Source organism: Ostrinia nubilalis, chromosome 25, assembly GCF_963855985.1.
Source record: "Ostrinia nubilalis chromosome 25, ilOstNubi1.1, whole genome shotgun sequence".
Classification (NCBI taxonomy): Eukaryota; Metazoa; Arthropoda; class Insecta; order Lepidoptera; family Crambidae; genus Ostrinia; species Ostrinia nubilalis.
The window spans coordinates 10403162-10426272 of NC_087112.1; the positions used below are offsets into that span (position 1 = coordinate 10403162).

The 23111-nt window shown below is 42.4% G+C and overlaps 1 protein-coding gene and 1 long non-coding RNA gene across 2 annotated transcripts; both read left to right on the top strand.

The window, feature by feature from the left end:
- The first annotated feature begins 457 nt into the window (after positions 1 to 457).
- LOC135084042 (uncharacterized) lies at positions 458 to 17747 on the top strand. The gene is given in 15 exon segments (XM_063978785.1): positions 458 to 558; positions 1353 to 1438; positions 2509 to 2804; positions 3476 to 3612; positions 4336 to 4531; positions 4942 to 5037; positions 5474 to 5623; positions 8386 to 8508; positions 9012 to 9209; positions 9508 to 9791; positions 11087 to 11313; positions 13859 to 14007; positions 15341 to 15463; positions 16260 to 16419; positions 17719 to 17747. Coding segments are annotated over 15 exon segments (2355 nt in total).
- Positions 17748 to 20875: 3128 nt separating this feature from the next.
- LOC135084170 (uncharacterized) lies at positions 20876 to 23097 on the top strand. The gene is made up of 3 exons (XR_010259774.1): positions 20876 to 20977; positions 21696 to 21801; positions 23042 to 23097. It is a non-coding gene; the product is annotated as an uncharacterized LOC135084170 (long non-coding RNA).
- The last annotated feature ends 14 nt before the right edge of the window (positions 23098 to 23111 follow it).

Sequence of the window (23111 nt, forward strand, 5' to 3'; positions counted from 1 at the left end):
TTTGTCGGAAACATTATTCAATGAAAATATTGTCCGAACCCTTAGTATTTCTCTTCGATAAATACTTTAATACATTGTGAACCACTTTTCTTTCACGACTATAAAAAGATTTTAGCAATTTAATTCACAAAATCAATTGCGCACATTTAAAATAAAGTTTGTTTACACTTTGACAGCAATAGACTGACATGCAAGGTGACATGTCAATGAAGTTTTCAGTTACTGTTGCCATTAAAAGAAATTAGTACCATTAGTTTTCCGCAACATGGCGAGGGTTTTTATGTTCCTGGTCAGGCTATAATTGATTTATCAATGAAATTAATTTGTGTCTAAAAATTACTGTTTATAAATGTGTAAAAAAAATTGTCTATGCCTTGAAATTGCTCAACACTCCGTTCCAATCCCAAGTCAACGTGGAGTGGAAAAAAAAGAATGAAATTGTCTATTCGCCATTAAAATGGCGTCATCGAAGGAAACCTATTGTTTGTGTGGTCAACCATATAATATTGGACAATTTATGATAGAATGTGACTGCTGTCGTGAATGGTTTCATGGCAGGTAATGTGAAATCTATATAAATTTTTCACTGAAAACCTCGTTACGTGTGAAAAAAGATGTGATCAAGTTTGACAGCACTCGGCCCTTCGGCCATCATTTTCTGTGTGAATGTTTTGTTTAATTTTTGGTGTTTCTACTCCAACCAAGGACTGGAATCTGTGTTAAAAAGCATATTTTCGGTGTGGTGCTGATAATGATCAGTGGTTTTGGTGATTTCCTTGTTGTTCTACTTTGTTTACATTTATGGTCACCATGGGACTCATTCCGCGGTACTTCCACTCGCTTCTTTGTGTTTATTTATATATTTTCTAGTAAGTAGTGTTACTATTTCATACATAGATTAGTTTGTATCATTTCTGTAAGTATTTATTTTGGTATAAGACAGTAATTTCTAACTAGAACGAATAAACCATTTTATAAGGGATTCCTGTCAGAAGTAATTAACAGTACAATGTTCTTTTGCATAGCTCTGTCCATTTGTGGCCTCGTGTGCACCATCAATCATGTTGAAGTAATGGGACTGTGTGATAATAGTTATAATGGATGATTTGGTCATACCATGGTATACTAATTGGATTCCAAATTGAATTCCTACTGCTAGACGAAATGTATATGTTGTAAATAAAAAAAACACTAGGTATAATCCTATCAAATTAAATTAAGTGTATTTTGATGCTACAACAAATAACGTAAACATAAACCTCTCTTTGTAGCATAGATTTCAGTCCATTGGTGAAGTCCCTTACCGTTTATTTATCAACACAAAGTTTACTCCATTTATGTTTTATTTGCAGCTGTGTTGACGTCAAAATCTACCACTCCGATGACATAGACAAGTACCATTGCCCAAAATGTGCCCAGACGTACGGACCTTCAGTGTGTAAGTATAAGTTATCTTAGAATCTAACTGGTAAACAATTAATTTATGGTTTCTTAGTGTTAAAAATCAGCTTCATGGTGTTTACTGCTGGATAATAGTCTCACCCATCTACAGAGGGCTTAGTGAGAGTTTACATCAAACGTCTTCACTAGTGACTGCGTAAAAAAGTGACATTAAAATGTATGACGGATTGTACTGTGCCCCTAGCAGAAACTTTCAAGTACTAAAATTTTCATGCATATTTTAAACGCTGTGGATGTTGTATGTGTTTGATGTAAACTCGCACTACGCCCACAGACAACAGCACATCTCCTATTAAAACTGCATAAGACCTTAGTGTCAACCTTGAGGTGCCATCATCTGTATTTTTTACAAAAATAGCCTAAAAGTCTTGCAAATGTTAATTTATTTGCTGCAAAAATCTTTTAAACTGCTGATCCTTGCATTCAATGGCATTTAGCAAGCTGACCACGTTTATTTGCTATTTCTTAATACAATATTTGCATAGATTTATTAAAAACTATGAAATGCACTTCACACTTGATGTATGTTGACTGTCAGTAACCGGCTTTTTATAAGTTGACCTTGAGCCGTGAGAAAAAATGGCATTAGATGCCATCATTATTTGTCAAGTTTATTTTTTGCTGCATCGTCAATAGGTATGAGTTATTATTACACAGATTCTTGTAAAAAATAAAGTAATATGTTGCCTGTAGTGAGGACTATTTTATGATATTATAGGAAACCTACTTGCTTGATTATGAATTATACTAAGTAGTTTCCTAGTGAAACCTGACTTCTTTTTTGTCTTTCCATATTAGTTAGTTTAGGCAATTTTCTTTTCATAAATTTTCCTATTTCATTGCTCTTAGCCTAGGCGTTGACCACCAATTTTTCGTCGGCCGATAGTTGGGCCCGATTTTAATGTGTAAGAAAATCAAATCGGTGTAATGTGCGCACTTCCATACATGTCCATACTGATTAACTGCCCAACTAAACTAACGGCCGACGAAAAATCGGTGGTCTGCGTCTAGGCTTATTGTGATCTTATTCTGATTTTAATTTTTTAGTAAAAATCCCCACAAACAACCACCGAGCGGACCGTTACGAACTCGGTGCAGAGACCCGACCGTCTCAAGTGGGGACTCCAGCATGGGTCCGAGCCTTAGCAGCCAGGCCACTACGTCCCGTACCAGCAGCGTTACACCGTATGCGAGCTGTCCATTTCACAGAGGAATTGGTCCGGGATGACGGATTCAACAGACCGGTGATATTCCACTCGAGCGAAGGGCTGGACATGAAACTGCCCAATGCAGCCACGTTTACTGTGAGGTCTGTGCTGAGGTTCTGTGGCGCTCAGTTAGAGGTGAGTTTATTCTATTGGTCTTGTGATTTGCCACCGCGATATTCCAAGATAAGATCTCATGAAAGGCAGAACATTTCGCTTTCGTCTTTCTTACTTGGATGGCATAGTGAAATCAAAATCAAAAAATATGAGCTTCCAGCATACGACGTCAGTCGTCTGTTAGAGGAAACCCGCAGTAGTGCAAGTTTTCCTCCTAAAGGATTCAAATTAGAATCTCAAAAGTTGTATTTGTAATATTCAACATTCTGATACAATTCCCTGTTTTTTTTTATTTTTATTGATTGACCCCCTAAAGTGGGAAAAAACTGCTAGCCACCGTCTGGAGTGGAGGCGCCTGGTGCGGAAAAAAGTTAACGATTTCGAAGAGCAGCGGAAATCTGATCTTGTTTCGAAGCGCGATGCTCTTAAAGCCAGACCAGCAGCGGCTATCACTTACAACTACATCAGCGGTGTCCTAACGTGTCGACATTGTTCGCGCACGTTTACCAACAAGATTGGCTACTGTAGCCATGTGAGGGCACATGATAGGGCAGCCCAGCGTAGCCCTCTTATTGCGGACTAAAGGAATTTTGTCGTGGTTACCGTAGCCGAAAGCGGCTTGGGAGTATATATATATATATACAATTCCCTTTGCTCTCATCTTTATTTTAACCCCTCATTTCGTTCCCCAGGTGGAAGTGATAGACGTCCGCAAGCAGTCCACGCTGCGGATGCCTCTGGGGGACTTCGTGGACTACTTCGAGACGCCGCCCGAGCATAGGGACGAGAAGGTCCTCAATGTGCTCAGTTTGGAGTTCTCCGACACTAAGTTAGTATGCTCATTGATCATATAATTAATCATTAACCATGAACAGTTTTCTAGGCGAGAGCTAGTGATAGTTTGGCAACAGTAGGGATTGAAGAAAAAAGAGCTAAATATGTCTAAAACCACGAGCTTCATTGTTTAAAATGTCAGTCTGTTTGAGCCATTTATTGCCAGTTTTGACACTAGGGTTTGTGAACTTAGTTGTTCCAATGCACTCAATAATTAGTCAGAGAACAAAGGAATAAAACATTTATGACGCAGTCAAACGACCCTCAAACTCGAAGTAGAACACTTACATTGTTAGGCTATTGTGGCCCTAATATTAGGCTGAGTTGCACCGCTTAACTTTAACCGTAACTATAACGATATCCGGTGCTTTTTGTATAGATTTTAAAAGATTTCTGGCGTTTGTTAAAGTTAAATTAAGATGCTGTAACCCAGCCTGGTAGTTGATCGCTGATTGCTAGCAAAGATTAAACTAAAGCCTGGTCCGTGAGCACGTAGAATCCCGTCCAATGACCCCAAGCTACCCATCCATATCGCTCGCACGTAATTATGTTACTGTCGCGGTCGCACACTCACTGCGGGCGCGCGTCGCACAGTCGCGACAGCAATATAATTACGCGCGAGCGATAAGGATGGGTAGCTAGGGGTCATTGGACAAAATTCTACGTGCTCACGGACCAGGCTTTAGCAAAGATTAAACTAGCTTTATTTCGCCACCAGTATGGCGCCGCTAGTGGAGCCCCCATCGGCAGCGCGGCGACTGGACTGGGCGGAGCGCGCGTGGCCCCCCGCCTCGGGGGCCCCCCGGCCCGCCGTCCAGCGCTACTGCCTGATGTCCCCCGCGGGGGCCTACACAGACTTCCACGTCGACTTCGGCGGCACCACCGTGTGGTATCACGTGCTGCATGGCAGGAAGGTACGTGATGATTTTTGGCGTTGTAGGGCGCTTGTTAGTGTTCAAACGATACAGTAGGGCTACTCTGAAACACCGTTTACGTAGTTTCGGGTCTATCTGTCACTGTCGCATGCGCTGGCATCTCCCTTTGCGTGAGAGGGAGAGGGATAGCAACATTCGAAACTTTGGACGTTTTTCGCAGTAACCCCGCTGATCACTCTTTTATTTCAAAGTAGTATTTTTGTTGCAAACCTTCACCCATTTCAGATGGTATGTTTCGTTTCGTCTGTACTTAGATACTAATCCAATGAAATTTCACTCAAAATCAGTCCCTATTTGGATAATGCAGTTAATAGTTACCTGAAAAACAGACATGTACTTATTGCATTCGCTTTTATAGTTCAGTGACAACAACATGTGTTTTGTTTCAGATATTCTACCTAGTGCCTCCAACGTCCACAAATCTTGCCTTATACCAGCAATGGAGTGCCTCGAATAATCAGAATGAACGCTTTTTCGGTGATATGGTGAGTTGTCATTAATATTATTTTGTTGAGTATATGAATGTGAGTGTGATCAATATGTATAAAGTTGTCATTACTAACATTCTGTTTACGGGATCTGAAGCAAGCACATTTACCTCTTGCTCGCTCATCATCGTCATCATCATGTCAGCCACAGGACGTCCACTGCTAAACATAGCCTTGCCTCAATGATTTCCATATCGTCCAGTTGGAAGCGGCCTGCATCCAGCGCCTTCCTGCTACCTTTATGCTCGCTCGCTCGCAACAGAGTAAATGAGTTGTGAAGTTTGACGTTCATAAGTGCTACTTGTGGTCTAAATTGAATAAATATTTTTGATTTTGATTTTGCTATTGATTGACTCTTGATAAGCTTTCAAACAGGTGCAGTAATAATAAGTATAACAGGGTGTTGTCTATAATATTCCCGTTTGTTCGCCAGGTGGAGTGGTACGGCACAGCTGAGTTGTGCGCGGGACAGACGCTGTTCATCCCTAGCGGCTGGCTGCATGCCGTGCTCACGCCCTGCGACTCGCTGGTCTTCGGAGGAAACTTTCTGCATTCGTACGCGATTGAGATGCAGCTGCAGTGAGTTGATCTCCATAATCATTAGGTCTAGTCTCCACTGCCGGCGTATTATCCTCTCTAATTTATTGTGTCAACAAAAATACATCCTTTTATCCAGCAGTGGACATCCACCGCTGAACGAACAACAGTCTTCCCAAGGCTTTTTACAACGACCGGTCCTTGACTGCCCTCATCTAGGTGTTATCCGCAACCGTTTTTCGTCCTAACCTCTGGCCAACGTTTCATAAAAATTCAGCACAACATCATACCTTTCGTGCGTCTTCTTCCTTATGTTTTTATTGACAACTAGCGGCCGCCTGCGACTTCGTACGCGTGGACCCCGTTTTACTCCCTTAGGAGTAGAATTTTGCAAATGTCCCCGTAAAAACTATCCTTGGACTTCAACGAACATAAAAAAAAAATTTGGTAAATTGGTCCAGGCGTTGTTGAGTTATGCGCTTACCAACACATTTTGCGATTCATTAATTATTTTTTCCAGAATCTACGAGATCGAGCGGCGCGTGGAAACACCAGTAATGTTCCGCTACCCGCTGTTCGAGGCCATGCATTGGTACGCCGGCGCGCACCTGCTCACCATGCTGCGACGCCACAACGAGGAGACGCAGGTACAGTGGTTAGGTACACTCACCACGTATTTAGGTACACTCACCACGTGGTTAGGTACACTCACCGCGTGGTTAGTTACACTCACAACGTGTTTTGGTCCACTCACCAGATGGTTCAGGTGGTTAGGTACACTCACCACATGCTTAGGTACACTCACCAAGTGGTTAGGTACACTCACTACGTGTTTAGGCACACCCACCACTTATTTAGGTACACTCACCACGTTCTTAGGCTCGTTCCAAGTACCTAGCTAAGGTACACTTACTACGTGCTTAGGTACACTCAACACGTGCTTAGGCGCATTCCAGGTGGTTAGGTATACTCACCACGTGTTTAGGTGCACTCACCACGTGCTTGGGTACATTCCAAGTGGTAAGGTACACTCACCACGTACTTGGGTACACTTCACGTGGTTAGGTACACTCAACACGTGCTTGAGTACATTCCAAGTGGTTAGGTACACTCACCACGTGATAGGTACACTCACCACGTTCTTAGGCGCGTTCCAAGTGGTTAGGTACACTCACCACGTGTTTAGGTACACTAAACATATTGTGTTTAGGTACACTCACCATGCGTTTAGCTACACTCAGTACGTATTTAGGTACACTCACCACTTATTTAGGTACACTCACCACGTGTTTAGGCGCATTCCAGGTGGTTAGGTACACTCACCACTTGCTTAGGCGCATTTCAGGTGGTTAGGTACACTCACCACTTGCTTAGGCGCATATCACGTAGTTAGGTACACTCACTACGTGTTTAGGTACACTCACCACATGCTTAGGCGTATGCCACGTGGTTAGGTACACACCACGTTCTTAGGCGCGTTCCAAGTGGTTAGGTACACTCACCGCGTGTTTAGGTACACTCACTACGTGTTTAGGTACACTCACCACATGCTTAGGCGTATGCCACGTGGTTAGGTACACACCACGTTCTTAGGCGCGTTCCAAGTGGTTAGGTACACTCACCGCGTGTTTAGGTACACTCACTACGTGTTTAGGTACACTCACCACATGCTTAGGCGTATGCCACGTGGTTAGGTACACACCACGTTCTTAGGCGCGTTCCAAGTGGTTAGGTACACTCACCGCGTGTTTAGGTACACTCACTACGTGTTTACGCACACTCACCATTTGTTGAGGTACACTAACGATGTGTTTAGGTACACTAACCATGTGTTTGAGTATACTCACCCCGTAATTAGGAACACTCGTCACTATACGTCACAGGAATAGTGTTTTTTGTTCTCTGCTTAGTTTGAAGTCGGCGATGGCAGCGATGTCCGCTATAAATGTAACAAAATCTGCGTTTTTCGTGTTGAGGATCTATTTAATCTAACTTACCTGGCATTGGAGTGATTGTTGAAACATTTTTTTTTACATTTAGTTACATTATGTACTCACGGCTTGACGTTTCGGCTGCGATGCTGCAGCCGTGGTCACAAGCAGACTGGCGGCTCGCGGCGTCGTCCGATCGGGCGGGCTTGAACATTTTCAACTACCCTCATATTGGCATTTGTTACACTACCACTAGTGATGTTACATACACAACACTCATTAATAAACGTCACGTTAAGACCCGTGTCTTACATTTTAGTTAAAATGGAACGCGAAAGTTTAAAATCTTATAAAATGCAATGTAACTAAATAGTATTTATGCCCCCAGGACGAAGACTTCACGCTGGGCGAGACGGTAGTGACATCGGCGCCGGCACAACTGCCGCCGCTGCTGCTGCGAGGGATCAAGATCCTCGCGAATGCGCTGAAGGAGTGGCACGCGCTTAAGAGTGTAAGTTAGTGTTATTATGTGTGTCATTGGACCCGCAAGAAAAACAACCAGAAGAGCCTAGGAGTTCGAAGTTACTGGACTGGCTGGAATCAAGACCTAATATTTCCATAACGACCGATCCTGCTCCAGCGCTGCCTGCATCCCGATAGTTGGTCATAATAAAGTCTATGGGAGATTTGATTCTTGACGCCTTTTTGAGATGTGATTGGTGATGTCAACTAACCTATTGCAAGCCACTGGTGGACAAAATAATAACAATTTGATGCCGTTCCCATCCACTATGTGTCAGTTATCTTCTTGAGGTGGCCGTTTGCCGAGATATGGTCAATATTAAGATTCCACACTAGTTTATGTATTCTTCGACAGACGGACGCAGCGAAGCGCGACAACGTTCCAAAATGCCTCAACTCTGGTCAACTAGTACGAGAGTTGTGCAAAGAACTCAGGACTCTTGAGAAGCGCTCTGCTAGCGCTGCCAATAAAGATAAGGTAATTTTATAAGCATTGTACATTTTATGTACATTTTTGTAAAAATCTGTCTAACTTCGATATTTGTCTGACGATTGAAAAATCCACTCGTAAGAGAACAACGGACTTTATTCACTCGGAAGTCGGACACGTGTTAATAAAGTTTGGTGTTTCCAGAAAAAAAGTATTATTTGAAAAAGACATTCGTAGATTCTTGTGAAAAATTATGTATAAATTGATCTGCAAAAGATAAGATTTTTATTGTAAAATTAACCTAAATTGTTTGTCTTGAATAAGAATAAGAATACTTTATTCAGCATAGAAAAATAAAATAAAAATACAGTACATATAACATTAAACTACAAGCTATGCTGAAGAGGCGTCCGCTCAGCTATATTCGCGACATAACAAGCGCCATGTCGAGAAGCTGGTTTTCAGCGGAAACCAATTATAAGCTTGCTTACTAATTGATTCAACATTATCCCCATCAGTGAACTGACCCTGATCTCCCTACTTATTCCCAGGACTTCAAACTGAAAACCACATCTCCCAGCAAGCAGTCTCACTCCCGAAAGCAGCAGAGCGCCAAGAAGTCTCTAAAATTGACACTTCCAAAGCCCATCATGCATATGGCGCAGCCCGCGGAATTGCCTGAAGAAAAGACTTACACCGAAAAGTTCTATGCTGACGGCAAAGAACTGATCTACACTGACACTAGGTGAGTTACGATATTTTGAACCTTGTGTTTAGGTCCAAAATGAATCTTTTTATTTCTAAGTTATACACCCAGTACTTGTCTGCGTTATAAGGGTGACTATCGCATAACTGACACTGTTCAAGCCCATCATGCACAAGCACATGGATTTGTCCGACGATAAAACTTACTGTGACAAGTTGTACACCGACATTATTTTGAACCTTACATCATTGTCATAAGACTCAAAATCGACGACTCTTAAAGGCAAAGAGTAGATTTACCGGTGTAAATCGTTAAAAGAATCGTTACCGTTAAAAGTTTAGTATCGGTATACTAGGTGAGTTAGCTATTCTGAACCCTTATGCCCTGTGTTAGGGTCCAAATTCGACGACTTAAGTTTTACTTACTTTTTTTTTGCCATCAGGTACATCGCCCAAGACATAAAATACGCCAACGGCCTGCCAGAGACAAAATACGTAGCAGAAGACAAGACCATGCTGCTTCCAGAGAAGTATGCCTACCAGACCTTCGAGGAGCAGCCGTACGTGGAAGGAAACGGGTACTTGGAGCGACCTGATAAGAAAACTGTGCTGAAGATCAAGATGAAGTAAGTTTTGGTTTGTACTAAAACAATTTTCGGTCGTCGGTCCACCTTGTGGGTGGAAATCCTACGCTGCACTTTCCGGTATGTGGCCTCCACTCTAGAACCTTGCTGCCCCATCGGCCGTCAGTTATCTAACTAATCCGTTGGTTGCGGTAAGGCAGCGGGAAGGCAGCGGATAAAGGCCGCCACCAGCCGGCCATTGTGGAAATTATTGGGCAGGCCTATCTTCTACAATTCAAACAATTTTTGAAAATTTGACAGTCAACGACACATTTATGGATTATAGCAGATATCAAAAGATAATCGGAGTCTAGCTCTTATTTACTTGAGGAAAGCGGAGGATGTGGTCTAATCTAAACTCCTCATGCTAGTCATACAGGTTGGTAAAATGAAAATCAAAATTATCTTTATTTGTTTAGACTAATTAAATTAGTACTTGCAAATCGTCAAATGCTCTTAAGGAGCCTATACATGTCTCATTTTTTTTTGCCCTACCAGGTATGGTCTGATGCTCGCATATTTGTCCCATAGTTGCCTTTACGACATCCTAAATATATTTAACTCGCATTTAGAGTTATTCTGACTACCATTCACGCTTAAACTACTGATCTGATTCAAATGTAATTTAGTTTGAGACCCAGAGAAAAGCAGAATAGATTTTATTCCGGTTTTTGAAAAAAAGAGGGAGGAGGGAAGACGCTATAATGTTTTCTTTTAAAGACAGACTTTCACGCGGGCGGAGCCGTGGTTAAAATCTATTGTTTTAGGCTTTAGACTAGAGTTGGGCTGTGTCCGCACTACGGTTTTTCCTGCAGGCGGTAAACCGCCAAACAGCGAGACCGCCCGAAACGTATACGCGGGAAAAAGCCGCAGTGCAGACGCTTGCATTAGTTTTACCAGGCCTGTTCATCTCCGCGAGCTTACATCGAAAACAAAACACGCACGATGGCCCACCTACAGGATACTATTCGACAAGGTCTCACATACGAGCGAACATTGACTCACGCACGCAACACGCTCACAAGTAATTCATGCTAAATCATGCATTTCCTCCGCCATTTTCCGCAGTTTGGCACCTCACGTCACATCATTTTACCGAAGTCAGCCCTATAGCTTCGGCGCAGTGCCGATCACTGACGTTTGTCAACAAAATGGTGCTTGACTCTTGAGACAGGCTAAATTGCACTATATTGTTAATGACATTGAGCATACATTTTTTTAAATACCTTCGCGAAGTAAAACTTCTGTACGTAGTACTTATTATTATTCTGTGCTATGACTGTTTGTTATCATTCCAGCAACGCGCCGTCCCCTCGGCCCGAGCCGCCGCCGCCATACAGCGGGCCGGAGCACTCCATACTCAAATCGCACCTAGTCCGCGACCGACCGGCTTTGAAGCCGCTCCACCAGTGGACCATCTCCAAGAAGGACATAGGAGATTATCATGAGGAGCAGATCTTGTTCACCAATGAGAACTTACACGCCAACATGAGGATTGACTCGCAGGAGATCAATTATGGGCCTGGTGAGTTACTGTTTTGTACCTACACTACTGGCTTTTTGATTCGTCGAAGTTAGCCGAGTAGTGTAGTCGGACACTTCGTGTTCCAACTTCCGAACGCTTCAAGACTTGGTAACAATCGGAAGTCGAGCGAGGAGAGGCGAGGTAGCTCGAAGCGAAGTGAAGCATGTCCACACTATCTACTTCGGCCAAATACACGAGTAGTGTGGTTGAAGTATTAAAGCCACTTCCACTAGCAAACCACCTTCAAGGGATCCTGTTATCTATGAGAACCTGAGAATTGACTCACAGAATATCAATATAGGCCTGGTAAGTAACTGTTTTAAAACCAGTGGCGTGGAGCTCTCGATTCTCAATTCGCACCAGCAGGGTTACTCCAAAAAACGTTATCCAAAGTTTCGAATGTTGCCATCCCTCTCACTCAAAGTGAGATGCTAGCATGAGCGATAGTGACAGATAGACCCGAAACTACGTATAGCCTGACCAGGAACATAAAAACCCTCGCCATGTTGCGGAAAACTAATGGTACTAATTTCTTTTAATGGCAACAGTAACTGAAAACTTCATTGACATGTCACCTTGCATGTCAGTCTATTGCTGTCAAAGTGTAAACAACTTTATTTTAAATGTGCGCAATTGATTTTGTGAATTAAATTGCTAAAATCTTTTTATAATCGTGAAAGAAAAGTGGTTCACAATGTGTTAAAGTATTTGTCGAAGAGAAATACTAAGGGTTCGGACAATATTTTCATTGAATAATGTTTCCGACAAAGGTTGTCAATTGACTGACATGTTTATCGTATAGTACAGTCCACTATGAAAATTAGCTGTGGTTTGTTTCAACTACTTATTTTAAAGAATTTTGTCACTTTCTAAGTGTTGAATTTTATGGATTTGGGAAAGAAGTACCGAGTTTGAAGCGTTCATGAGCAGACATTTCAGTTGAATATTCAAGTTCTGAATTTGATTATTGATGAATAATACAATAAATCCTACTAGATCGATTGATGGTTTCATTTAATTTATTTAAACCAGTTTACCTATATAATCTTTATTCGTTAATTTATGAAAATATCAAATTAGGACGTAATCCTGAATCCTGATACATAAAGTAAGCCTATTAATTTAACACAGGTACGACTGTACTCAGTGTTGCACTATCAAATGCAATTGACGCGCCTCTATGCCAGGGTTTTTATGTTCCTGGTCAGGCTATACATTGCTTTTCGGAGTAGCCCTTCTGGTCCGGTCCAAACTTGGCGGCGCATATAGTAGACGAGGCGAAGAAAATCGGCAAGACTTGGTGCGAGATCAAACGCGAAGCTCAAGACCGAACGCGATGGAGGACTGTTGTGGACGCCCTCTGCCCCATCTAGGGGACATAGGACCTTAAGTCAAGTAAGTCAAGCCTTCTGGTCCGCGACCGGTCTGCTCTCAAGTCGCTCCACCAGTGGACCATCTCCAAGAAGGACATAGGCGACTACCACGAGGAGCAGATCCTGTTCACCAATGAGAACTTACATGCCAACATGAGGATCGACTCGCAGGAGATTAATTATGGGCCAGGTGAGTTGCTTTTTTGTACCTCAGCTACACAACTCGGTTAGCCGAGTAGTGTAGTCAGACACTTCGTGTTGAAATTTCCGAACGCTTCAAGAGTTGGCAACAATCGGAAGTCGAGCGATGAGAGACAAGGTTGCTCGAAGTGAAAAGAAGTGCATGTTCATATTGTCTACTTCGGCCAACTACGCGAGTAGAGTGTAATACACTTCCACTAGTAAACCACCTCCAAGGGATCCTGTTATCTATGAGAACCTGAGGATTGACTCGCAGGATATCAATTTATAGGCCTGGTAAGTAACTGTTTTAAAACCAGTGACGTGGAGCTCTCGATTCTCAATTCGCACCAGCAGGGTTACTCCAAAAAACGTTATCCAAAGTTTCGAATGTTGCCATCCCTCTCACTCAAAGCGAGATGCCAGCAGGAGTGACGGTGACAGATAGACCCGAAACTACGTACACAGCGTTATGAGTAGCCCTTCTGTCCAAACTTGGAGGCGCACTGTAGCAGAGGCGTTACCAATTTTGAGGCGAATATAGCTTATATATTGGGTTATTCGAAATCCGAGAAATGCCGGTTCGAAGTCCACCTCTTCTGGACTTTTGTAGTTGACAATATTGACGTGATAAAGCATACAAGTCTGAAACACATCTGAAGTCTCCCTGATGTTTGATGTCACAAAAGCATCTTAATATTCCTTTAAAACAAATCAAGCCATATGAGAAAAAAAGATAAGAGACAATGGCTGCGTTCAGCTGATAATTAGCATTGATAGAATTTGCTAGCAAAATGGCGATTGCAATGGCAACCGCCGAAAACTAGCATGTTTTCGGCTAGGACACGTTTGCTAAACTTCAAAAGTGACGTTTCTCGTACATTTTTTTGACAGTGACAGCACTTACCGCTAGCTAGCGCTATTTTCCGCCAAAAGCCCCCAATGTCTCCCAGATATTCCTCATATTAATTTAATATTTCTGCATCCTTCAGGCATGTACTCAGCGGAGGACATCCAGCCGGACTACCAGTACTCGGAGACGGCTAAACCGGGCTCATACCAGCCGGAGTACACCTACCCGCACGAGTATGTGGAAACCTACCCGCGGTATGATGAGCACGCGCCGCCGCCCGTGCACCAGGTAACGCACACATACAGATTAAACAAGAAGCATTCGTTCTTTTCCACCAAAAGTCGTCGACTGCCGGCCAAAAACCTTCGCTCAAAGATTTCCACAATGAGTAAATGCTTGCTGCAACTTTCACTAGATTCGCGGCGGTTCACCGAGTGAGAAGCCTTCCTAATCTGTAGATTAACATGGGTTTACAACAGTCAAAAAAGCTATGACGATTTTAGGTCTTGAAAGTAACCGTCAGGGGCGCTGTACAATTGAGAATGTTACTAGGTATGCAAAATCACTTGAAACCTATGTTACAGTTAAGCTTTTACATATACAAATACATTTGTTTTTATTTCATTCAAAAATACCAAGTAGTTATGATTTTATAGGCATTCAAAGTTCGCTTAAATATCGAGACCCGCCGACGGTCACGTGACCCCGCGTGACGTACATTCACAGTGGCCGCTCACTAGAAAACGGATATAAACATACTTAAATGCATTTTTTTTGTAAATACATACTTATTATACATATTAACACCCAGACCCATCACAGAAATTAAAATTGAACCAAACCCAAACTTGATGCGATTGTGTCGTTTTATTGCGAATTACCTTCCAGCTCCATCATCAGACCCTGATTACTATATAGAATTAAAGTACTCATCAATACAAAACTAACGAGCCCAAACTCGATGGATTTAAGTCGTTTTATTATAGAGTTCCTATGGCCACCTTCCAGCTCCATCATCAGATCAGCTCCACGTCATCATAATATTGCATGGTCATCCAAATCGCATGTGTATGCGAAATTTCAGCTTAATCGGTTGCCTGGAAGTGGGTCTTAATTCAGCTTGCAAGATTCCACCCATACAAATATGAGCCAGTCACTGTAATATGACGTCACGCGCATTAAATGGGGAGCCGGCCGCCGCCCGCACTTTTAAAATTCAATATCTTGGAAACTAATAAACGTATCGAAATAATTCTTTCACGTGTATTTTTTATTTTTAACAGAGAATACAGAAAGCTGAAAAACAAAATTAGTGAAAATTCTTCATTTGTCATACAATTTTTTACGCAGTAGCTATCGAGTATTTTTAGTGTAAACATGGTAAGCACACTGTTAGTTGTCACTCGAAAACTTTAGTGTCCCAATAGCTGTCAGTTATTAGTTCTACCTAACCATTATAGTTCTTGCAACTCACGAAGGCGAGTGAGTTATACTTGTGTGTGTACGTGTACATGCACATAACGATAGTGTAATGTAAACGAACAGTAGCGAGCCACCACACATGTAACGTTCACTCTCCTTCGTGAATTGGAACAACTATTAGTGTAACATTTTCTAACAGCAAGCGAGCTACAGCAACGTCCCCAGTGCGCCGGTGCAGCCCGAGCAGAATAACGGCGCCTACCACGCCCCGCTGCCGTCCTACGACGCCGCCATCGCGCAGCAGTATGCCAGCGTCACCTACGTAAGTTGTGGGGCATTTGTGGGGCGTATGACACGTATGAGACACGGTGGGACGTGTATAAGACTGTAGACATCTACTACACAAACCTAGCGCGCTATGTAAGCGCTAAGCTTTGATGCAGGCGATCACAGATTACAGAAACTAAAGGGAGATGTGACAAGGGGGCGGGGCCGGTGTCGCAACAATATGCCCAAAAACAGAACACATTGCTCGTGAAAGCAATGATGTCAGCAGCGACGTCATAATATAAACAGTTTACATTGCTTGCGTAGTACTAAAGATTATTCGAACGTTGAGTACTGATACCGTAGTGGACAATGAGAACATATTTTAATTTCTTTGTGTGTGTGAATTAGTTACATTAGTTGGCATCTCTAACTCTATACCTCTATGCAGGCGATGCATATTCAAGACTTTTCGATATCTCATAAAAGTACGAACGGAGCTGAAGACGCATCGGGCACGAATCACTGAAATATGAATTGAAATGAAATTCTTTTGAATTTATGAGTGTCCCGTATTATCCCGAACCAGAAATTTTAAATTATATCGACACGTTTTTTTTTACAATATTATATCAATTAACAAAATGATGTGTTAGAAATCATTATTTGCAAAACGGACGCGTGTGTAATAAAAACGCTTTACTTTAATTATATCTTTTCACTCCACTATGAAGGATCTGCATTAATATTTTAGTCAAGACTGCACTGTTTTATTGTTCTCTCGCTACGAATACTTGCTGAGAATACATAGGTTAATATGAGTATTTTTAATGTAAACTTTGTACCCACAGACGAATTCAGAGCCCAAAGCGGTTCGTCGCTCAGAGCGGCCGGTGCGGCGACGAGTATCTAACACTTACGACTATGAAGATGGTGACCTATACATAGACGATGCGCCCGCGCCGCGCCGCCGCCGTGCGCCCAAGCACAAGACTCACCATTCGCACGCAGGTAATAAGGATGGTATTGCAATGACAACGTGTAGACTGATAGGTAGACTATACTTGCAATAGGAGTGGTTTTGCTACAATAATATCAGATGTTAATTGACGATGAGCACCGCGCGTCCGCCCAAGCACAAGACTCATCACTCGCACGCAGGTAACAAGGGTGGTATTGCTATAACAGTGTTTAATTTGACGGGTAAACTGTTCTTACAATAGGAGTGGTTTTGCTACAATAATGTCAGATGTTCATTGACGATGAGCACCGCGCGTCCGCCCAAGCACAAGACTCACCATTCGCACGCAGGTAATAAGGGTGATATTGCAACAACTGCGACAATGAAGACGGGGCTTTATACATAGACAAGCCCAATACAAGACTCTCACTCGCAGGTAAAAGGGTGGGTGGTATTGCAATGACAGTTTGTAGATTGATGGGTGGACTGTTCTTGTAATAGAGGTGATTTTGCAACGACTATGTCTGATACATCGAAGCGCCCGCGCTGCGCCGCCGTCGCGCGCCCAAGCACAAAACTCACCACTCGCACGCAGGTAATAAGGGTGGTATTGCAATGACAACGTGTAGACTGTGTGTGAATAGGAGTGGTTTTGCTACAATAATGTCAGATGTTCATTGACGATGAGCACCGCGCGTCCGCCCAAGCACAAGACTCACCTTTCGCACGCAGGTAATAAGGATGGTATTGCAACAACTGCGACAATGAAGACGGGGCTTTATACATAGACAAGCCCAATACAAGACTCTCACTCGCAGGTAAAAGGGTGGGTGGTATTGCAATGACAGTTTGTAGACTGATGGGTGGACTGTTCTTGTAATAGAGGTGATTTTGCAACGACTATGTCTGATACATCGAAGCGCCCGCGCTGCGCCGCCGTCGTGCGCCTAAGCACAAAACTCACCATTCGCACGCAGGTAATAAGGATGGTATTGCAATGACAACGTGTAGACTGATAGGTAGACTATACTTGCAATAGGAGTGGTTTTGCTACAATAATGTCAGATGTTCATTGACGATGAGCACCGCGCGTCCGCCCAAGCACAAGACTCACCACTCGCACGCAGGTAATAGGGGTGATATTGCAACGACTACGACAATGAAGACAGGGCATAGACATAGACGATGCGCCCGCGCCGCGCCGCCGTCGAGCGCCCAAGCACAAAACTCACCACTCGCTCGCAGGTCATAAGGATGGTATTGCAACGACTATATAGTCTGATGTTGCAGATTGTACTTCTGTGAGGGTGATTTGTCTTTTTTTTACCAGAGTGTGTGTTTTTTAACAGGAGGGTATTCCTGCAATGAAGATGAATGATCCAATGATGGAATAATTGTTGATTTTTTAACCACAATGGGAGGCTCTTAGCCTGTATCTCACCTTAACCAAAGTGCTGATCAGGCCGAAGGTAGAATTGAGCTTCACCCAGAATCCTTAACTCGGAATTGATATTTACCTCCAACTGCCGAGCAACATGGTTGTTATGGCGATACACTAAAGTAAGCTGGTGGTTGTTAGCCAAGCTTAATCGAGCAGAAATTTGGTTCCTAATAGGAATCGAACCAGAAACCTCTGGGTCTGAGTCCGGTGGCCACACTATACCACAAAGACAGTTAATAAATTAATGACCTAATGATCAAACAAACATTGTCCCCAGCATCAAACAGCGGCGGCGCGGGGTACCGCGCGCGGCCGGCGCCGGCCAACGGCATAGAATCCCTCATCCAGGCCTCCGTGCTGGCCGAGGAGGAGCCCGGGAGCGCCACGTGAGTCAAATTTAAAATTATAAAATTCATTTGTTCCGTAAGCCAGTGTTTTTCAACATTTTTCATAACACACTCCTAGTATGAAAAAACATTTTACGACCACCCGACCGTTCGCTTTTTTCCATGCATTTTATAATGTTACAAAGATGTAGGGACCGAATACTTCAATCCACACAAAATTATTTTATGCATTTGCATAATTAGATTTCAAAATCTGTCTTTAAAACTTTACTGTTTTTCAACCGACTTCAAAAAAGGAGGAGGTTCTCAATTCGACCCGTATGTTTTTTTTTTTTTCTATGTTTGTTACGCGATAACTCCGCCAATTATGAACCGATTTGAACAAATCTTTTTTCGGCGTATAGGTAATACCTCAAGGATGGTCCCATTTAAATTTAATAATAGAAAAAACAACCCCCAAGGGTGGAAAATTGGGGATGAACTTTTTTATACGCAATATCTCCGCCGATTATAAATCAATTTGAACGATTATTTTTTTGTTGAATAGGTATTATCAAAAGGGTGGTTTCATGCGAATTTGAAGAAAATATTTCACCCCCAAGGGTGGAAAATTGGGGATGAACTTTTTTATACGCAATATTTTTAATTTTTAGTTTTTTTTTGTGTTCACGCATTTGAAGTCGGTTTTATTTTTAAAAAAAGTTAATTATTACTGAGGTAGTTTTTATGTCATTTCGCGACCCTCGCGATAGAGGCTTTATCCAGGTTGAAAAACACTGCTGTTAGGTTTTGAAAGAGCACTTTTACACGTCTCCAACTCAGCTACTGCTTGTACAATAACATGAGCCAGTGTTGAGAAGCAGCGCAAAAAACTCAGTCACTATTGTCATGTGCTATCAAATAATCAATCTAGTATTTTTTACATCTCAAAACACGTGTTGATAAAGTTGATATTATTAAATATTGACAAATTTTAACAAGACATTAAGATGAAAACGTGTCTATTTTTTTAATCAATGGTAGAATCATAATATGAATCATAATATTATTCTCATCACTAGGGTGCGTAGTATAAGCCTGTTACTTAAAGTACTAGGTCGTTTTCAAGGAAATTTCTATATTTTTTTAACAACTTCACGACAGTAAAACAGTTGACACTGCAGGATTGAATCAAGAAATATTGTCCGATAAACTCTTTCTGGATCTGACTTACATCCTCTCAACTGAATCAATGGACAGAAATAGTATACCCTGGAATATCTGACGTATCTCCTCTCAAGTGAATCTGTGTCCAGAAGTAGTATTAAACCCTAAAATTCCTTCTTCTCCAGTGAGGACGCAGCAGTAGCAGGCATGTTAAGCATCAGCGAGCGGTACAGCGCGCCGGCGCGCGCCTTTGGGCTGGCCGCCGGCGCGCCCGCCGAGCCCGCGCCGGCGCCCGCCGACCCCGCCGCCGCCGAACCGCCGGACAGGTACAGACACTTTGATTCTTGTTGGGAATTATATCAGGCCTGTTCATCTCCGCGAGTTTACATCGAAAACAAAACACGCACGATGGCCCACCTACAGGATACTATTCGACAAGGCCTCACATACGAGCGAACATTGACTCACGCACGCGTATTCTTGTGTATGATGGAAGAAAATAAAGAAAATGGTATACTAAATACTGTGCAGTATTTAACTGCCTAAATAATAATAAAAACACAGAATGTACTTTTAAGTTGCCTCAAGACTCTTGAGAGGTAAATAAGTAGTTAATATTATTCATGATAATTCATGCTAAATCATGTATTTCCTCCGCCATTTTCCGCAGTTTGGCACCTCACGTCACATCATTTTACCGAAGTCAGCCCTATAGCTTCGGCGCAGTGCCGATCACTGACGTTTGTCAACAAAATGGTGCTTGACTCTTGAGACAGGCTAAATTACACCATATTGTTAATGACATTGAGCATACATTTTTTTAAATACTTTCGCGAAGTAAAACTTCTGTACGTAGTACTTATTATTATTCTGTGGTTACGGTCAAAGTTAGATGGTGCCTAAACAAATAAATAAATCTTAGGACAATTTCAGCGCCAGCTAATGAAAATGATCTTATGATGATTACGTATGTTAAGCTCAGAAAGCTAAGTTTTCTGCATAGCTTGATACGCTTTATTATAAAAAGGAATTCCAAATTGATATTTAGTTAAATGTATATTTGTTACGGTCAAAGTGATAAATGTGAAAATAATGAATAATCGCCGGTTATTATGAATAATTACCGCATGATTTAGTAAATGGGATTAATATGAGATCATTTATGTGTGTATGAAACTAAATAGGCGGCTAAGGGGTGGCACCCCCGCCGCACCTTAACCTATTTTTCACTTTAAATCAAAACAATATGTTATGGGCTTTATGGCAAAGTAATGTTACGCAAGAAACAGTCGAAACTTATTATGCCAAACTATATTAATATATGATATCAAAACATTCAAAATGTCTAGCTGTACACAAGTACTATACATGCGCCATTGTTCTGTTATGTTATTTCATAGTACTAAGGTTACATTATTAAATAAATCACTGATAAATGTAATTCATTTATTACTTTTACCTCAACTGTTGGTAATTATTCATAATAACCGGGGATTATTCATAATTTTCAATTTATCACATTAACCGTAACATATTCAAAGACAAGTCGTTGTTCCAGCGGCACGCCGTCGAGTAGCAAGCGCACGCGAAAAGCCGCTGCAGCGGCCAGCAGCGCTGACGAGGACTTCGACGAGGAGGACGTCATCAAGGAGGTGCACCGCGACGAGGAGTACGGTCAGTGGGCTTCAATGAACACGTCTGGCTAGCGTAGAGCTTAGGCCAAAATCTGGCTAGCATCAGGTGAATTCCAAATTTATCTGGCTAGCATCGGGTGTAGACAAAGCTATCTGGCTAGCATCGGGTGTAGACAAATCTGGCTGGCATCGGGTGTAGACAAATCTATCTGGCTAGCTTCAGGTGTAAACCAAATCTATCTGGCTAGCTTCAGGTGTAAACCAAATCTATCTGGCTAGCATCGGGTGTAGACAAATCTATCTGGCTAGCATCGGGTGTAGACAAATCTATCTGGCTGGCATCGAGGGTACCAAATCCTTCATTTGCTTTTGATAAATTAGAAAATCGAGCTCCTGCAGTCCATTTGCCTTTGGTAAATTAATGATTGGTGCTACTGCAGTGGATACTAAGTGATGATGATTGCATTGTGCAAGCATAAGTAGGTCTGTATACACTTATATGTGTTTAAGAGACAATTTTAATTAAACCAAGATTCAGACAATTCCTCTCACCTGAGTTTCATATAGTTTATTAGGGAAAAATCATTGTATTTTTTTGGTGATTGTCCGAATACAAATTGATTCTTGATTTGATCTTAGATCGTTATAAACTGTTTAAACCAGCTCATAACGTTCGGCACCGGGTAACTTCGTCGTTACATCCAAAGGATTTTTTTTATAATATAAAGAGACATGGCTAAAACTTAGTGTATTTCCAGTGTATCCATCATTGGAGATGAGCTCGGACGAAGACGAGGAGTGGACGACGACGCGGCGGAGACGCAACTCCAGGAACAGGGGAGACAGCAAATCCAAAAACGAAAAGTGAGTACAAGCTTCAATTTTTTTTCCAACTTTGTACACCTAAAAAGTTCATCGTGATAGACTTTATGCCGTGGGCATAGTGTTTCGCAAGTACACGTTTATTCATGTTTTTTTTATCCTGTGTGGTCCAGCGGGGATACTCTGAAGATGTTATCTGATGTTTCTAATGCCCCTCACGCTAAGCGAGATGCCAGCCCAACGACGACGGTGACCAATAGACCCGAAACTACGTAAACAGCGTTTCGAAGTAGCCCTGTATGTAAGAAGGAGCCATGTTTGTTCCATCATTTAGCATGCAATAAATTTTTATGAGTCACTAGCGGCCGCCCGCGACTTCGTACGCGTGGATCCTGTTTTACCCCCTTTTCCCGAATTTTCTTTGCTATAAACCTCACGGAGCCCGAGACCTTTCCAACGAATGCAAAACCGTGGAAATCGGTTCGTGCGTTCTGGAGTTATAGCGTCAGGGAGGAAAACCCGACTTATTTTTATATAGTAGATAGTATGTCAAAAAGAGAGAGATCATTTTGCAAGTTAAAATTGTTAATGCTAATATGGGCTATATTAGCATTAACAATTTTAACTTGCCTATTCCTTTCCGGGATGAGTGCTAAACTTTGCACTATTTCGCACGTAAAGTTTTATTGTAGACTTATTCTTCGTAGTTCAGGAACGAATCTTGGTCTCCCCATTATTTGACACGTAAAATTTTGCTCATGCCAACATAAACTCTATTTCTTCTAAGAGTAGCCGTACACCGTTGATTTTTAGTTGGCCGATAGTTGTGCCCGATTTTAAATTGTATGAAGAATCGGCCAAATCGAATCGGCGTAGTGTGCGCACTCCCATACATGCCCATACTGATCAACTGCCCGACTAAACTATCGGCCGACGAAAAATCAACGGTGTGCGCCTACTCTAAAGCCTGGTCCGTGATCACGTAGAATTTTGTCCAATGACTCCAAGCTATCTGCTGCAAGCTATAAGCTGTCTCGACGGCCCGCAGTGAGTGTGCGATCGCGACAGCAATATAATTACGCGCGAGCGATAAGGATGGGTAGCTTGGGGTCATTGGACAAAATTCTACGTGCTCACGGACCAGGCTTTACCCTAGGGACGAGTGCTGGTCCCTCCGCGAGCAGACTATTCCATGTGGTATAAGAGACTAGCGCTGATCGCGCCACCATTTTGACTTAAACTTTTGCACATGCTAATATGACCTCTATTCTTTTCACCATAGGGACGAGTGCTGGTCGCCGCGCGCGCGCGTGGGCCGCGTGACGCCGCGCAGCCGCGGGCCGGCGCGCGCG